General features: G+C 41.7%; 2 protein-coding genes across 4 annotated transcripts in view; one reads left to right on the top strand and one right to left on the bottom strand.

Annotated features, from left to right (window-relative positions):
* Nsun2 (NOP2/Sun RNA methyltransferase 2) overlaps positions 1-16,322 on the bottom strand; it is a 28,306-nt gene extending 11,984 nt beyond the window's left edge. Inside the window, exons 1-9 of the mRNA XM_020175385.2 lie at positions 16,112-16,322; positions 15,842-15,999; positions 15,238-15,342; positions 10,838-10,943; positions 8,485-8,556; positions 7,700-7,784; positions 6,145-6,337; positions 3,982-4,056; positions 3,304-3,434 (exon numbers count right to left, since the gene is read on the bottom strand). Coding sequence (XP_020030974.2) covers positions 3,304-3,434; positions 3,982-4,056; positions 6,145-6,337; positions 7,700-7,784; positions 8,485-8,556; positions 10,838-10,943; positions 15,238-15,342; positions 15,842-15,999; positions 16,112-16,237 — 1,051 coding nt within the window. The 5' untranslated portion in view covers positions 16,238-16,322. The remainder of the gene's footprint in view (positions 1-3,303; positions 3,435-3,981; positions 4,057-6,144; positions 6,338-7,699; positions 7,785-8,484; positions 8,557-10,837; positions 10,944-15,237; positions 15,343-15,841; positions 16,000-16,111) is intronic.
* Positions 16,323-16,658: 336 nt separating this feature from the next.
* The window catches only part of Srd5a1 (steroid 5 alpha-reductase 1), a 64,385-nt gene continuing 62,058 nt past the window's right edge, over positions 16,659-18,985 (top strand). For 2 of the 3 annotated variants that reach the window (XR_012449251.1, XM_020175387.2), the window contains exon 1: positions 16,664-17,140. Coding sequence is in view for 2 of the 3 variants with exons in the window: in XM_020175387.2 (XP_020030976.1) it covers positions 16,854-17,140 (287 nt within the window). In the remaining variant the exon portion in view is untranslated. Of the gene's footprint in view, positions 17,141-18,985 lie in introns of all 3 variants that reach the window. The other variant, XM_020175386.2, reaches the window with a different exon arrangement.

Raw genomic sequence — 18,985 nt, 5'->3', positions numbered from 1 at the left:
TAAACCTGCAAGCCTACTGTACACTTAAAACCGGGTGAATGTCATGCTGTGCAATTACAGCTCAATAAGGCTACTAAAGGTATTGTAGAGTCCACGAGGGCAAGGCTAACCCCAGCGAGAACAACCTACATGCTGCATGCAGCTAGGATTCAGAGTGCCCCAGAACCAGGTTTTTTTAGTGCCCAGAGTCAATTCTAGACATTTAGTTTTAGGTCCAGTATGTTTCCTAAAATTGCCCATCAGGACACTGTTGGCCCATATTTTCAAACAAAGTACAACAGTTGTGAACACATACTCTGGCCTTCTAAGTGTCTACAACGTGACCCCTAAGAAGCTGTGAGGTGGTCACTTCAGGAAACCCTGAAGCCAGCTAGTACCACTGAACAGCTTTGACACCTTCACAGAAAAGGAAACGCCAGCAAGGACCCATGGAGAAGCTACACAAGCCCACATACTTATAAAGACAAAGCAAAGCATCCCTGAGGCAGCTGTGCAGGGGAAGAGCCTCTCACGCAAGAATCTTCCTGCCTTCTGCTGTCACTCCTGCATGTTCTTCCTTTAGAGTTAACATGAACCAACAGTGCAGGCACACACAAACTATTTCCTCAGACACTGTCCAGAGCCTCAGAAACAAGCAGAGCTGGCCTAGTTGACTTCTGACCCTCATATGGGGTGGGAGCTATCAACACTGACTCGCTATTTGTAGTCTGCACATTTATCAGATGCCATTTCTCCAGCTAAGGTTTTGAGTACATTCAAGTGAGAACTACACCAAGTCAAAATCCCAGCAATACTATTAAGAACAAGGTTCAGTGACAGTCTGCTCCTTCTTCAAGGAAGCCTCCTCTGTGCACAATGCCTTTGACAGAGAATCAGGATGAGGCATCTACAATGCGGTCTGCAAACAATTGCACGCAGGTGGCTATAACATCTTATCAGACAGGTACAACCAGAAACCCCTGGCCCAACAAGAAACAGGAGACTTGCTCAATAAATCGTATGCTGCCTTGAATTTATTTTGACACTTATCAAAAGAAAACCTATTACATCTAGAAATGATTGAAAAAGTACAATACAATATTTACATAGTCAAAACTCTTTAACACAGTAAAGATGAAATGAAAATATGGCAAAAATCTACCCAGTTCACTAAGAAAATAATCCCATTATTTCTTTCTGAAATAAGAAAGCCCTCAAACATAAAGCCAGTTGGCCCAACAGTGTTGTCGCTCTTTCACACTCTTATGTGGAGGCAGAGGTCAGCTCTTAACCAAGCACCTTCTCTCCCCGCGACCCCTAAAACATTTCCTCTGGGACTCTGGAGAGCTACAATGATTCCTGGGTTTGGAACAAAAACATGAGGGCCCTCTCTCCACTCTGTCTTTCTCCTCCAAGCTTTACTGGCAAGCTTGCCCTTAACACAAAGGCTACTGTATTCCACAGGTGAGCACCTTTGTGATCCAGGATACAGAAGACCTAATCCTTAAGACCAGAATTTGAAATCACATACCAGTTTTATTAGTAAAGTTACAGGTGAGATTCCAGCCTGAATCAACTCTACTCTGTTACCTCATTTGTCAACTGGTTTAAGAATCTGACTAGAGAAGGAAGGTGCTACTTATTGGGATTCTAAGAGACACCCTTCCATCTCTCAGATACATTAAATATACACAGAGAGGTAAATAAAGCCAGCTACTGCCTAGAAAACACCTAAACAGATTCTCAGGCACTCGTCAGAAAACCAGCAAGGAGATTCTAAATACATAAAAAGGAGCAAGCCAGTCTCATGAGGAAGACTGCCAAAGAGCCAATTAAAAGGTTTCAGACAGGATGAGGACTGCACCACTCTCCCCTCACCCAATAGTGACAGTCTTCAATGTCCACTCATCCCCTCTCTTGACCCCAACCTCCAGCATTTTCTCACTCTCTTAAGTTACCAACTCCTCCTCACTCCACTTTGCCAGGGTTTGCTCTTGCTTATTCTTAACTTTTAAACAGATGCATTGCATGTGAGATTCTGCTCACTCATCCCACTCCCGCCCCACCTCAGTGGGTTTGCAAAATGATGCCTTCCTACAAAGGCTATGGAGACTCATGGGACAAAAAACTAGAATGTGAATTCTAATTCAGGGTAACACCTGTTTACCTAAGCTAGTCATCAACAGTGGGAACATATAGAAACATGATTTGAAATTTCTCATTATGTTCTGTTAGGAAATCCTACCACAGCAAAGTTAAGGGGGAGAGTTACCATTTCAGTAAAATACAAAAGGAGGAAAAGCATTTTATATCAAAGCATTGTGGAAATTGCTATCTTATGGTATTTTATACTATGTCTGGTTCCCCAATATAAAAATGTATTAAGACCTTACAACCATTAGAATGTTACTAATGAATAAACAAACCCAAGAAATTGCTGGCACAATGTGCACAAAATGGAGCACTGTGCACTGTGGAATGTGAAATGATGCTGCAGTTAAAGAAAACTATCTGGTGGGTCCTCAAAAAACTAAAAACAATTTCCATAAGATCCAGCAATCCCACTTTTGGATTTGCTCACCCAAAACACTTAAAAAGAGATCTTTATTTACAGTCTCGTAGTTTTTGTTCACAAGAGCCAAAAGGAAGAAGCCCAAGTGTCCCTCCACAGATAAATTACTAAACAAAAATGTGGCTTATATACAACCGAGTACCAATTACAGCAGAGGTAGATCTTGAGGACATTATGGTAAGTAAAATACACCAATTACAAAAAGAAAATTATGATATGATTCTATGTACATAGATACCTAGAGTAGTAGAAGTCCCAAAGACAGAAAATAGAGTAGCAGTGGCCAGGGCTGAGGAAGAATGGAATGAGACTTTTTAATGAGACCAGAGCTTCAGTTTTGCAGAATAAAGAATTCTGGAAAGGAATAGAGGTAGCAGTTGCACAATGTGAATCTACCTATCACTACTGAACAGTGCAGTTAAAAGTAGTTCAAGATGATAAACTCTGTTATGTATGTCTTATCACAAATAAAAACTTTTTAAAATAAACCCATGTGATAAGGATCTGACATAATTAGAAAAAATGAACAAAGTTTCTTTTGTTATAAAGACCACCACCTTCCAAATAATTCACAAAATATGATAAACCCATTATAGAAGACTGTCTTCAACTAGGACGTCTCATTTGAGAGGCTATGGCTTCAGATTAAATATATAAGCAACAGCTCAGGAAAAGGTCTACAGGAGCACACAATGGCAAAACCATCTCTGAGAAGCATGCATCTCTGCTGAACAATTGGCAAGCATGCTCACCTTCACTCTTCTCCAGCAAAGAGGCTATGACTGCTTCGTCCTCGATGGGGTTCAGTGAACAAGTGGAGTACACCATCCTCCCACCTTCTGCCAGCTGCTCAGCACCTCGAGTTGCAATCCGTAGCTGTAAGCTAAGGGTCGATGTCAGGTTACCCCAGACTGAACATATCCACAAATGCTATAAAGTACCTATTTATTGTGTCATACATTTATTACAATTTATATGACACTCATAACTTTAAAAAAAAATTCTGTAAGGTTGTAGGTGAAGTTAAGGTAAACATCTATAAGCTATTTGGTGATAGTGAAAAGAATATGTATTTATACACATCCTACTAATCTTCCCCAAGATGGGGACAAGTGAAACACAAAGCTGATCAGCAGCTGAGTTTAACATGAAAAAAACTTACATATTTGAACAGAGATGTGGTTTTTTCCTCTGGAAAATTGTGGCCCCCTCCTCATACATTCTAATCCTACCTTTGCCTGCATTAGCACTTACTTAACTTAAAAGCAGTTACTATTCCTGAAAGGTTTTCAGAGCAACTCCACCATGAGAGCAAACTATCATGAGGTGACTGCTAACTACCACTCCCAGATGCTGACATGTGGAGCAAGCACTGTGTGCTCAGCTGCATCTTTGCTGACCTAAGTGTACTCAGCTTCACGCTCACTCACCCATGCAGCTGCAAGCTGTTTAAGGTGGACCACTTCTTCCAAACATCAATGTTTTTTCTCATAGTGCCATCTCCACTGCAAAGAAAGTATTTAACAACTTGAAATTCCGCACAGACAGAAGACTAAAGTTTTACTGGGTATGTCATATTCAAAGTGAATTACAAAACAGATATTACTATAAATACCAATCTTAATTCTCACAAATGACAACCACCTTTGTATTTGGTACTATACTTTTAAATTATACTTTAACTTTCAATTCAAAAGAGAAATAATAGGTTGAACAGGAAACCTCACTCAACTCTAAAGAGGATTAATTTCTTCCATTTGGGAGAAACCCAGGTTGGATATCCCTTATCCAAAATATTGTTCTTCAGATTTTTCAGTACATACATGTACACAATGAGATACCTTGGGAGTGACCCAAGTCTAAACATGAAATTCATTTGTTTCATAAACTCCTGAAGGTATTCTTATATAATATGCACAGTACACCTGTGCTTTGACAGAATCCACCACGAGGTCCACATGAGGTATGGAATTTGTCACTTGTGGCATCTGATAAGCATTCAAAAAGCTTCAGATTTTGGAGCTGTTTTAATTTTCAGATTAGGGATACTCAACCTATATTAGCAAAACTAATTTGCATACCTAGGGTACAGAACCTTGAATGATGGTATTCAGAAACACGGTCAAACAACAGTGACATTTTAATCAGAATTACATGAATAATGATAAATTTATACTCATACAGGCTTTCCCACAGCAAATTCTATGAGATAACTTAATTCCATTAAAAATTTTTTCTATAATCACAGTTAAAATATTTCTGACTTTCATTGCTGGAAATTAATCCCATGTACATTTTACAACAGACTCTTATACATGTCTAGTGTTATCTACTTTGTTTCTTCAGGGCTTGCTCCTGCCTTGGCTGACTTTCCTAGGCGACATTTAATTTTCCTCGGTGGTCTAGTCACCAGTGCTTGGTGGTGGTACAGTGCACTGTACCGTGATATATAATCCCTACTTTCAAATAATGTCCCTGGCTGGATGCTGGTGACTTGTATGGCAGGAACTCCACCATCAATCCATAAATTTACAACCAATCCAATTGCTCTTAAGGTCATTTTATCCTCAGAGTGTAGGAGAGGAGCTATTTCTGATCAAAAGCACACAGAGGTAGGAAAAACTACCCCAGGTTAAGGTAGAAAACTGCAATCTAGAGAAGAAAGAACTTAGTTCATGACTAATGTATTTAGGTTATGAAGTCTATTTGACACAGCGTAGCAGCTGTTTTATTTACCATGCTCCAAGCTATTTAAGGTGGTCCATGTTTTAAGTTTTTACTTAATTCTAAATTTTACTTTAACTCAGCCATGTTCAGTGTTATCAGATGTAATATTCAAACTGAGTTCTGCCATGAGCAGTGAATGTGCCAGTGGTTTAAACAAAGTGGAATTCTTACACAAGAAGGCATCCTATTTAAACACCCTATAGAGTGTGGAGCAGTTCTGTGGCCGTTTTTGAGCTCTGATCTCAACAAATCCATGCTACTCAGGTGTTAACTCCTAGGACCATGCCTGCCTCTGAACACACATATGGTACATATGGTACTCTAATGGTGCACATTTTTGCCTGGAGAATTATTCATTCATGTTATGAATATTTTCACACATAAACTCTAAATACCTAGTATTGCATAAAATTTGAAGTATAAAGATATGGGTAAAATGAGTTACTCAAAGGTTTCCACTCCTAAATTTCTTTCATTGGAATAAGTAACAAAATTTAGCAGAAAAACTCAATGTGATTATGCATTATTCACATATATACTGGAACAACAGAAAAACTTGGGATACAAAACGGTTCCAGGTAATATCCTAAAATCACCACTGTGGGAGTTTTTGATTCTACATTCCTTAGGTGCTTTCTTCAAATCTTTTTTAGGACTATTTATCAAAAACACCCCTTCCTATATCTCTCTGTTCTGTATCCAATGTCATGCTGAGCTGTTTCACTAACAGCTCATGTCTCTTTCTCCATACTTGTGGCCACAAGAATCACTCATACACTCCTGTTGGCTCTTGTGCAGCTTCACGTCAGTCTATACTTGATTTCCTGGTGGATGTGGGGCTTTCTGCCTTTTAATAATATAAATACCTGCAAGGGACATCACATAAAATTCGATCATAGAAGAGAATCTCTTTCCTTCCGTCCACATCTATTGTGAGTCTAGGAATGCTGGATGCGTCATGGTTTACCACCATGATGCAGGGACTGCTCAACCTTTTGGCTTGATGAACGAGCAGATAGCAGCGCTTGTTGTCCACATCATTAGCGATAACGAATCCCTCTGGTAACATAAAATTGTAGTGTCGAGTGAGATGTAGCAGAAGTGGAATAATTTCCTGAAACACATAACCTCTAGAGGTAAGAGGCAGCAATTCACCAAACTTAAGACCCGAGGTCAAGATTTCCTAGAACTATGTAAGCGGTCCCCAAAAAGGAGCCAGGTGGCTTGGCATGGACTTTATGGACACCTGAAATTTAAAACCTCAAGATTAATTTGTTAACAACTATTCACTTTGTACCAATTACTATGCCAATGATTTCTTTCCCATCATTAGGAACTAATAATTACAAAGGAGGGTGAGGAGAGAAAGGAAAACCAAACAATAATCACTGGACCAGTGTTAAAATATTGCCATGTGCCAAGGCTCTGCTCTAGACTGAGAATCCAGCCCTGAGGTGGGGCTGAAGCACCTAGTCCTGGGACAGTCTCCCCAGGATGAGAACCACTGCTGGGAAGTTTACTGGGTGCTGCCTGTGCTCACTTCTGGTTCTTCCCATTCGCTCTGCAATAAGGCAAATGTATCTAATAACATTTGTTATCAAAATAATTCTTCAAAACAATATGAAATGCAAAAATAATGCGAAAACTAATACAAAGAGAAAACACTGCTCCTTCTAGCATATTGAGGCTTTTTACTACCAATTTGGTGAATACTAAAAATAAGGAATAAAGACTTGTTAAAAACTTGTTAGCAAAAAGGTCATCTCAATAACGTAAAAAAGAAAACTTTTTAAACACACACACACACACAACTAAGGAGTATGCAGCTGGCTCAAGGAAAGCAAGCAGGAGAGACAAAGACTAACTAACACACACCATGGGCAATGTTTGTCTTCCTCTCCTTAAGAGAACCCCTTTTCCAGGGCATGGGCGATGCTGAGAAGAGCCACTTGGCAAGCACTGAAGCTTCCTGACATCTGTGACAGGAAAATGGCTCACCATTCACTATGAATGTGATAAATGCAATGTCCCCCATCACCACCATTTGTCTACTGAATGCTGATGGGATCTGGACCAAGGCAGCCTCAGCTCTTAAGAACCCACTACTGTCCAGCACACAAGCCAGAAAGTAACTAAACAAGGGGGTGTAGGTTGGGGGCGTTGCTTTTGCTAGAAATTCAAAGTATGAAATCTAGTGTTAGTAGGCCTGACAAATAAAAACCATTTGGTTTTATAGAAAACACGTGTAATCCTAAAATAAACCCCCTCCCAAAGTACAAATGTGTTGGTTTGAGAAATCCTGGTCACAATGGACAAAATGCTTGGTGACAGTGTATTTCAGGGCCCAAGGGATAGAAAACACGAAGGTCTTTCCCTCACCTACAGCTCACCAGAGTACCTTTCCTACTCTGCAATGAATACCTGGGAAGGGGACATTCATGTCAGCATGAAGCATCTCAATCAACTGCGTGGTCTTCGATCCAGGTGCTGCACACATATCTAAGATCTATTAACAAAGCAAGAAAACACTTGATGTTTTTAAAAAATCAAATATTCTAGATTCAATTTAATACAATTTTATAAGTTATTCTAGTATTCTGATTTCTATCTCCATACCTAAACACACTTTCTGGAATGAACCTATAGCACGTTGTGTTACTTTTGAGGGATCACATAATATCTAATGCCCCCCACCCCAAATCAGGATGGGAACATACATTTAGAGATGAATACTAAGGATGGTGACACAGTAATGCTAAATGACAGCTTTAGCTTTGAATTTCAGCTCAGCTACTTGCCAGCTCTGTAACTTGGGGCCAATTACATCACTTCCTCTGCTTCCTTTTCCTCATCTGGAAAAATAGAGTGATAGCATCTACCCTCAGAGGGTTGTGCAGATCACAAAAGGAAGGGTACTGAACAGTGCTTGGCATGTAATGAGCTCTCACTGTGACTTTCAAAGGTTATTTGGCCAGTGAAGATCACTGAAGACAGTTGTACAGTAAACAAACCAATAAAACTTTAAGATGGGAAGTTATGTGAATTATAAAAATGAAATAGGACAAAAATACAAGAGCCTAAAATAAATACATACTATTCTCCACGCAAAGTATTTAAAAAAAAGGGATTGTATTAAAAGATTTGAACAAAACAGGCACATTGCCAACAACCCACCCGCCATGCTGTGCTTCCACCTAGTGCACTACCTTGTGATGCGGCTGAACGTCCAGCAGCAGGGGTGGTATCATGCTGACAGCCTCCTGACGACTGATATTTCCCTGGGGGAGAAAAAATCAGCAACCACAAAAATGGCAGAGAATTTCCATACTGGGCATTACATGAAATGCAACAGAGAAAGATCACGTAATTTCGCAGAGAACATAGAACACTAACTGTAAATGAGAACAGATCTTTACACTAAAGGATAAATGGTTGCTATCTGAAGGCCAATTGAGAATGACACTCACACCAAAACTGATCATTAGAATGGTAGAAATTCAGGCAGGACAATGAATTTTAGCATTATGGTAAGAATGGGCTGGGCGAGCATCTCTCCAAAGCAGGTAGGCCTGTTATCTCTATACCAATGGAACACAAGACAAGGTGGTTTGTCCAGGCAGTGTTCCCTTCTTAAATATGATTTCTATTTCTTGGTCCTGTTTTGTTTTCAATAACCACCCATGGACACTTTCTAATTCTTCATAACTGCCTTTCACAGAGAAGAACACAGCTATTGCTCCCATCTTCACTCTTAGCCAACTAATACCCAACCTTCCTCACTAATCTCCAATCTCACATCTTAAGATGGCCAGTGCAGGGGTCACAAGAGACAGTATTCAGACACAGACAATTCTGCTGTTGCAGGCCAGCACTGCTTCAACCACAGCTCTACCAGCAGCTGGATACCATACTGGCTCCCCAGGCTGCTGCTCCACACAACCTGGGTCTGGAGTACCAAAACTGCTAGACATCGTTCATCTTCTCACAGTCAGATAGACTTTTATGTTTTTATCTGCCAATTTCACCTCAGGCATTTCCGGCCAGGAGCGAGTCTGTGAAGACTACCTGAGCCACTTACTAGGCACAAGGATTCCCAAGCTTTAGGGTTATGAATGTGATTCTGATAAGCCTGCTGTTCCCATCCAAGTTTTCAATTAAAGCATTAATGAGGATGGGGACGCCAGGCCCTTGACTACAGACATTCCAGCAATTAGTCACTTGATTCATAAACACTCTGAAAAGATTTGTAGCCAGTTCTGAATAGCCAAGAGGGTATTGCTGTTATTCTCAAGAGCTCTCATCACTCTAGTTCCTGATTAAAACCTAGACTAGTTTTTACAACACCTTCCCACTTTGAACTCTCAGCTGAAATTCCCATCTCCTCTATTTCCAAGCTGCTAAAACATGGTTCTTCAAACCTGTGTATGACACTGGTGCCCACAAACCTTCTGCTCCATTCAAAGCACAAGCCTGAATTGTGTCCTGAAAGTTTGCTTATCTTTACTTGATCCTTCCATCTGGATTAAGAGCTGAGCGAAAGACAGGGTGTGTGGCTGCACTTAGTTCTTAGTTTTTGTTAACAACCAGGAAGAAAAAGTCAAGCAAACAGGAGCCTAGTTTAACTGATTACCTATATGGACAGAAAGTCACACTGGTAGTAAACAGCTGTGGGTCCAGTAGAAATTAGAACAGGTGAATTGGTTAAGGCTTCAGAGAAGAAACTTGGGAAAGATGTATAATTTAGTGGATTTCCTTGGTGATTAGAAAAGAGGAAGGAGGAAACCTGACTTTAAATGTGAAATTCAGAACCGCAGGAGAATAAAAAGGAAACAGCAAAGTTTCCAATACTCACACTGCAGGGGCATTCATGTAACTTTTACTGCATGACTGAACAGCTCTTCTGTTGGGGATGGTTCTGTGCTAAATGAAGGAGTTCAGTGACCAAACTGAACTCAAAGCATGGGGTAGGAAAGAAATCAAGAAGGAACATAGCTTCAGAGAACAAAGCTGTACTTATATTGTGTGGGGTTTTTTTTTGGCAAAGGTGGAGCAATATGGGGCAAGAAAAAATATAAGTGATAAGAAGTGGACTTGTCTCCTTTTTAATATAATAGATTTTGGACAATCCCTATAGTCCAAAAATATGGACTTAAAAATCTGTATTTCATATGTACAACAGGAACCTGTAATGTGCCCCTAAGATAGAAATTGGAGTAGACTCAGCAACCACCTCACAAGAACAGCCTGTCACTTATGACAGAGGGCAAAGTGCTTTCGCCCAAGTCCTACAGCTAACCAAATCCTCGTGTTAAAAGGAGACTACAAATCAAACTGACATTTATGACTGATATCCTTACTAAATTTCATGATCACACACTACAAACAAGGTCATTGGTAAATAAATAACCAGAAATTAAAGATGATGTGTTTACTTACAGGTGTCTTTGCTGTATGCTTAATCTACTTTTGCTCCAGTAATAAGCATAGCACAAATACAGCTATGATACATCTTTGCATTTAATGCTTTAAGAACACCAACAAATCCAGACATCTACTTACAGATTCAGTTTCGCTAACCAGGAACTGATGAAACCGTTCCAACTGTGGAGACTTTCTCAAGATTTTTCGACTTAAATTTGTGTGCCAGGCAAGTTCTTCAGGATACCTGACCAAAAAGAAAGTAAATACTCATGGATTATATACACTGAAGTGCTCTCTGACAACCTACTGCTCCTACAGATCATATGTTAAATCAGATACCTCATTTCATTACACTTGCTCACATCTCTCAAGTGCAGCTGGCAGCACTCACCTATGTCCCTAGGACACGATACTGTGATTTTAAGAAGACCATGAGCCAGCAGGAAAAAGACAAGTCATGTAGGGGATTATAAGAAATACATATATAATGTTACATTAAAACTGTATTGGCCAAGTGCCAGTGGCTCATGCCTGTAATTCTAGCTACTCAGGAGGCAGAGATCAGGAGGATCCCAGTTTGAAGCCAGCCCCGACAAACAGTTCTCAAGACCCTATCTCAAAAAACCTGGTGGAGGTGGCTCAAAAAAAGGGCTGGAAGAGTGGCTCAAGGTTTAGGCCCTGAGTTCAAACCCCAGTACCACAAAAAACTAAATAAATAAAACTACAATAAGGGAGATGAAAAAGTGGAAAGTGCTCTGCTCCTCACAATGTAAGTTCACGATAGTGTAGAAGACAGCAGAAAAAAAAGACACAAGAAGGATAAATTACTTAAAATACAGATCACACAGCATCAAAATAACACAGTAGGGAATGTTTAACAGACATCTGATGTTTGACATGTATCTGACAAGAATCTTTTAAAGATAAGTATTTTTTTGCTATTCTGATCAATGAAGTTCAATAACTCACTGAAATGGTTTACATACCCAAAACAAACAAACAACAAAAAAACCTTGGAAACCACTGATTTGAACTCCTAGGTTCACTGTCATCTACGCAGAACTAAGAATGAGGCGTCTCAGCTGTCTCTGTGGGTACGTGTGAACTTTCTGTTAAGGGACGAGGTCATGATTGGGAAAGGAGTGTTGATCCTGGCCTGCACCTGTGCATTAGTTGTGCAACTACTAATGTGACACACAGCACTGTGCTCAATTAGTCTAATGGCAAGCTAAGCACATAGCAAGCAGTGATAAATCTTACTGTGGCTTTTGTGCTTACTGTGAAGTCTATGCTGCAATAACGAGCTCAATTAACAATAAAAGGTCACAACGGTTTCATACATCAAACTGCAACCAGAGTGGCAGCCATGAAACACGTGAAGAGTACTGTGTATCAAAATAGGAAAACTAAACTGGCGGAATGCACTCACAGCCATCCAACACAACCCTAGGGATTTGAATCTAGTTCCTATGCTGGGTTCCCTCTTCAATGTTTAACCTGTCTTAAAAATACAAAGCCAAAATAAAATCTTATCCATCAGGAAACTACAAAAGAACTTAAATATTCTTTTGGCTTTTCTAGAGGTAAAGTAGGATGGATGCACTCAATCTTGGCTTCTGCTGCAGTATTTGGCAAAATCTACTGCGCCACTGGGATGTCGACAACACAGAGAAGCCAAATGGCCACTTTTATATAACTTCTAGCACCCATGAACTTGTCTGCGATCAGTGACAGTTTTATCTCATAAGTTATAGTACCAAAACAACGCCAACACCACATGCCATTCAGATTTACTAGAAATAGCTGAATTTTCATATTCAAATATTGAAAGCAACTCACATACAACTTAAGCAAATATCTCTTTATGTGCCTTATGGGTAAATCTACATCTAAACAAAACAGTTCAATAATTTACTAAAATAGTAAATTTACTATTAAAAGCTTCAAGTTCTCCTGTAATTATGAGTGTGAAAGCAGCTGGTCTCACAATTAAAAATGGCTTAGAGATTTCGAATAGTAAAATAAAAAAGTCAGAATGAATGAAAACCATGTTTCTTATATAGCTTTAGAACAGCTTCATCTTTGCTGAGCCAGCATTTTCTTAAATCTTTGTAGATTTTAATATCAATAAAATATTAAAGAACCGCATTTAATTTTTATTTAATAATTCTTTTAAGAAAAAGTACAACTTGGACTTTTTTGAGGATAAATTAAAAGCACCAATGTCACCTTTGCACATCAAAAAATTTCACGGGGAAAAAGGCTCTGTAAATATATACATCTATGATAATAGTACTCAACCCAGGCAACAATCTGACTGGGAAAACAAGGCCTTAACATAATTCTCCACTGTTCCGAGTCTATGGAAAACAAGGAAAAAATTGAAATCTGGCTATTCATAATATTGCTACACATGGGATTCCTCTCATAACATTCCTTTCGAAAATCTACTTTGAAATGCTTTCCTAAATTATACTCCAAAGATCAGGAAGAATACTGTATGATCTATTTCTGCATTTTGAACAATACAGAAAACCACCAGAAGCCCTGGAAAGGTTCTGCTTTATTGCTCAGAGATTTACAAGTATCCAACAAGTGACAAACACATTTGATTAAATGTTTACAGAACAAAGCTGTCAAGAAACTGCCATTGCTAATGGAAAAGTAAGTATTAAAATCCAAACAATTCAATCTTTTCTTCATACACTTCAGCTGTGTTCAGAAAGCTAAAGCAAAATGACAGCATCGAATAGCGGGCTATTGGCAGTGACTTTCTTCAGGTGCAGGACCTTTTTCATGGCTTTGGAACCGCCTTGCCATTTACCCACACGTGATGTTCAACAAGAAAGATGGAAAAGTAACTGTTAAGTCTTAAAAGGCTGATCAAAATAAGAGTTTGAAATAACTCATAGAGATCAGAAAAATAAATAATTAGCAAAATCGATTACCAAGCTCTGGTTTCTGAGTTTTTCAGAAACTGAAGAAGATGACCACAGGACTGGGGCAGGGCTCAAGTGATAAAGCACTTACCTGACAAATGGGAGGCACCACTGAAAAAAAAGAAAGAAAAGAAATCAAGCACAACAATGTGCCTGTGAGAGTGCCCCTATGATGCTGGAATGTCCTCCTTCTGGCCAAGGATGGAGGACAAAGACTTCTTCATTTTCCTTACCCTTTCACATTTCTAGACACAAGGTTTAAGGAACAATTGTTTCCAGGTGATAGTATAAAGCAGCAAATCCATGCAAAACTAAACTGCCCAACAGTCTCTACTTAAAACAACGCACCAGCATTGCTATCACCAATCAAGTTGTCAAACCAAAACTGTCAAGGGGAGAGACCCTGTGAAGGTCATCTCATCTCAGCAATACCATGACCACAGCAGCTGAGAAGCAGCTTCCTTTTCCACGGACCTCATTACATTGCACATGCAATTAGTGATCACCAACAGCAACCTGGCATCTGAGTCATTTCCCTGTACTCTTCGAGCTTTTTAAATATAACTGAAATGTGTAATAATAATAATAGTAATAATAATGATAATAATAAACTCTGGCCTTTTTTTTGGCACAAAGTTGCAGGTTTACTTTAAGCCTGCAGAAATGCATTCTACAATGTTGATTACTTGGTTTTTGTCTTGCCTATAGATTGACTTTAGTGTCTGACCATTCAGCATTCATTCAAAATGCACATGATGTGCACATCTGTGACACAGATACTGAAAAAGCCAAGTGATCAGTGAAAGAAAGCAAAGCCGTACTCCCTGAGTAATGAAAACCTGATCTTGGCTTATGATCACTAAGTGTTATCTAACAAAAACAGTTAAAACCTCAAAACTGCCAGAAAAAATTGTTAAATTTGCCTCGAGATGGCACATATTCAAGGTATTTTTTTCTTTTGTGAGAATTCTCAATAATTCAAAGTTAATCTGAAATATGGAACTAGAGCAATTTGCTTTAACAACTTTTCTAAGTTAACTCAGGGCTTGGCACCTTCAGTTTGCATTCCAGTATTCCAGGCATTTCACAAAATAGCTTCTCACCCTCACACAACCGAGACAAGGAACAGGTAATATCTGGAGGACACTAAGAGCAGGCAAAGAAAGAAAGGGACCAGGACTGCCTGGGAGCCAAGAAACACTGGACATAATCCACAGTGGACTGTGTCAACCCTTGTCAAGTAGCATGTCCTTTTCCTGATGTGGAGAATCTACTTTGCAAGATTTCTGATGTGAGAAAGCACAGGCTGTAAACAGAAATGGCAGAAGACTAATGTCAGGGAAGGAAAGATGCTGCAAAAATTAACCAGACTCAGAGACTGAAATACAGAGAGCCACATGTCATTTGTGAAAACTTACATATCAACGTAATGCTGATTAAAAAAAAAAAAAGCAATGAGTAAAGAACATTAAGACGTACGGAAAGTACATTCACGATCTTTCATGTTGATAGCAAATGCAGTGTCAAGAAATACACTCAATGAACAAATATTAAAATCCCAAAGCAAAAGCTAACATGATGAAGTTTTGTGATACTTACCAACTTAGTGGCTGTGGAACTTCAACTTTCTGACCATCCACCTCCAAGTCCTCCAATTCCTTAAAATACTTGTTCTTCAAGCAATGGAGAATCTCTTTTGCATGGCTATTGAAAAATAAGCAAGCTTCATAATGATCTAAAAAGCTAATTTAATACATAACATCTTTACTTAAGACTGTAAATGCTTTAAAGCTAAAACCAACTTTGCATGAAGATATTCTTTAGTCACTGTCATCTGACTATATTCCTTTAAAATTTAAACAAGTCTCTTATTATTTAATCTTTAGAGAACTTCATCCTCTTTATCAGGTAAATAGGGCAGTTGCAGTAATGCATCCTTTCCCGCCTAAATATTTGCAGCTAATCTTGGAAATAAGTAACTACAGTGATGGAGACACGGCAAATGCGATGTCAGGTTGCACTGCCATTTCTTCTTATTCTGGCCTCACACATGCAATGTACACTTGAACTATGCCTATTTCCGCGGACCCTATGGTAGCAGCGGGAGTCCACCTCACTGCAAAGGAACAGGTAGGTGTCCAGCACTGCAGTACCTCCGGGAACAAACACCCCATTTCACTCCGGGCGCCAGCCAGACCCCTACCTCTTGTAACCAGTAATTCTCAGCGTGGCCGGGAGGGGCTCCCGGAGCGCGTCCATGAACTGGTCCCACTCGCCCTCGGGTACGATCTTCAGCTCCTGATAGTAGTGCTCGAACAGCTTGTTCTCCTTGACAATCTCGGGGTATCCCCCTTCCCAACCCTGAGAAGGAAAGGGACGTCTAACCAAGACCCGAGGTACCACCTGTCACAGGCGCCCCAGGCCTCCAAGTCTAGCGGCCCACGCGGTGTCCCCCGGACGGCCCGGCTCCTACCGCCTGGCTGCGTTTCCCGCCGCCCTCGGCTCCATCTACCGCACCCTCGGGACACTGCTGCTGCTGCTGCTGCTGCTGCTGCTGCTGCTGCTGCTGGAGCCTCCGTCCCCGTGCCCGCCGCCCCATGGCCCACGCGGTCGCGTACGCTGCGCGAATACACCGGCCCGCCACGGCCACGACGCTCGCGGGACTTCCGCCCGGAGTCCAAGGCCCCCGCGAGAGCCGGCCTGGTCCTTGCACAAGCCGTCGAGAAATATGCCCAAAACCCCATGATGCATTATCCAGGAAAAACGAGCATAAGAAAAACTCAGCCAACCTTAGGGAGAAGTATCTCTAGAAAGCGGCTGAAAAATCATCTCCGCGCGAAGCACCCCGCTTTCCACAGGGACTCAGGCAGCTCTGCGGACTGCCCGAAACCGACGCGTGCGCAGAACAGCGCAAGAGAGCTCGGGACGAGGCATAGACTGCCCGGGGGTGGGCGTGGCCAGGGAAAGGGTTGCGGAAGGCGCGTGGGCGTGGTCAGGGCGGGGCTCCGGGTGTCGAAACAGGCGGGGATTCTGGTTCCGCCCCCAGCAGGTGGCTCGCCCCACCCGTGGACCAGCGTTCGATGCCCGGGAGGAGCCAGCGGGATCGTTGGCACCGTGCGGGACTCTGGTAGCCGAGCCTCCCGCCCACTCACCGCCGCCCTATATGTGGCGGGCCGCGGCCGCCCGGGCATGGAGCGCGCCACCTGCCCTGGGCGATGGAGGTGGAGCTGGCGGAGCGGCGCCTGCTGGACGCACTCGCCTACCTGGAGTGCCTTCTGGGCTACCTGGGCTTGGTGATCCTCCCACGGACGGGCTCGCCCTACGGTCGCTACTCGCCGCATTGGTCCGGCCTGCGGGTGCCGGCCAGAGCCGCCTGGGTCCTGCAGGAGCTGCCCTCGCTGGTCTGGCCGCTATACGAGGGCGCCCGGCCATCCGCCCGGCGCCTCCACTGCTGGCCCAACCGCATTCTCCTGGCCATGTTCCTCGTCCACTACGTGCACCGGTAACGCCAGCACGGGCCCGGGTTTCATTTAAAAATGTAGGGGTCACTCTAGAAAGCCGCAGTGGCGGGACCGGGGTTGGGGGTGTGTTTGAAACTTTGATCTGGAAAGGGTCAGCCATACAGGATCCTTTTTTGTGCTCAGATGCACGACAGTTTTGGCCCCCAAGGTGTAACACTGGCCATCTCCAGTCACCTTAGTAGTTATGCTCTGCCCCTTCTCGACTGTTTCCATTTGGCGGTATCTTTGTTCCCTACATTTCCTCCTAGCTACGTAACCCAGCTGCAACCTGGGAACCCGTTCTCCCAAAATACTCTGGATTCCCCCAATATGGGTTTGACCGGTTTCAGACTTTAACAAACTCCACTGTTTGCAAAGGGTCCCAGGATGGCTTTCTAGGCAAAGACCTTAAACACAAGTAAGTCTTTAAAAGGTGACATATCCCCAGCCCTTACTTCATGCTTTTTAAAGAGGATTCCATTGAGCAAAGTTATTTGCAGACTGCTCAAAATTAGTGAAGTAATAGAGCATTACTGCAATTTAATATCAGTTGTACTCTGTCAATATATACCTCTCCATCAATATACCAGAACTGTGTCTGTCCGTTTTCTTTCTTTTTCTTGTCTTTTCTTGGAAGTACTGGGATTTGAACTTAGGGTCTTCCATTTGCCAGGCAGGTGTTCTACCACTTGAGCCACTCCCCCAGTGCCTTTTACTATCAATATTTTTCAAATAGGGTCTTACACTTATGCCTGGGCCAGCCTGGATCACGACCCTTCTAATTATGGTTCTGACTTAGCTGAGATGACAGGTACATGTCATCACACCCAGCTATTATTGGTTGAGACAGGGTCTCTCGAAATTTTTGTCCAGGTTGGCCTCAAATCTTGATCCTCCCAGTTTCTAACCCCTGAATACTAGGATTACACATGTGAGCCACTGTGCTGGGCTTTGACTGTTTCTCGAATGGATAAAAGCAAGTTCTGGAGTCAACTGCTACCTCCCACAACCTAAATAATAAACAGTGACCATTTGAGACCAGTCTGGGCAAAAAGTTCTCAAGACCCCACTCAACCAATAGCTGGATGCAGTGGTTTGCACCTGTCATCCCAGCTGCTCAGGAGGCTGAGATTGGGAGGATGGAGGTTCAAGTCTAGCCCAGGCAAAAAGTTTCCAAAACCCCATCTCAACAAAAAAGGTCTGGGGTGGTGGCATGCACGTGTCATCCCAGCTATGTTGGGAAGCATAAATAGATAGATGGATCATGGTCTAAACCAGTCAGGCATAAAGTGAAACCCTATCTCGAAAATAGCCACAGCAAAAAGAGCTGGAATCATGGCTCAAGTGGTAGAGCCCCTACCTGGCAATGCATGTGAAACCCTAAGTTTAAACCCTGATTCTCCCAAGTTTAATAAATTTGAGAGTAGCAGAGGCTTGCTACATGGTACCATATGTGTATCCAAAGAGGTAGCATAGGGAGGAGGAGTATATAAGATATTTTGTAACAATAATCCTTGTCTACAAGAGTGGCATTACTCCCAGGTTACACAGGGAATTGTTAGGGTTACATTCTTGCAGAAGTTGTGTGTATGATCCTGGCTGTTGTGCAAGGTTGTAGTGTAGTTCTAGAAGAGATTTCTGTGATGACTCATTATCTATCTGACATACCTGTACACAGTTCAACCCTTAACTTGTTGACTTTATTATTTTTTGTTGTTAGGACTTGACAAACATGATTCCATTTTCAGGGTAGCAACTTTCCCATTTCTACGTTTTTTTGATCAGGATCTTTCTCTGAAAGCATTGCTGATCACTCGTCTTGGAGATGGGTTTTGGTTGTTCCTGGG

This window comes from Castor canadensis, chromosome 6, assembly GCF_047511655.1.
Source record: "Castor canadensis chromosome 6, mCasCan1.hap1v2, whole genome shotgun sequence".
Taxonomy (NCBI): Eukaryota; Metazoa; Chordata; class Mammalia; order Rodentia; family Castoridae; genus Castor; species Castor canadensis.
This window is presented reverse-complemented; position numbering and strand designations above follow the sequence as displayed.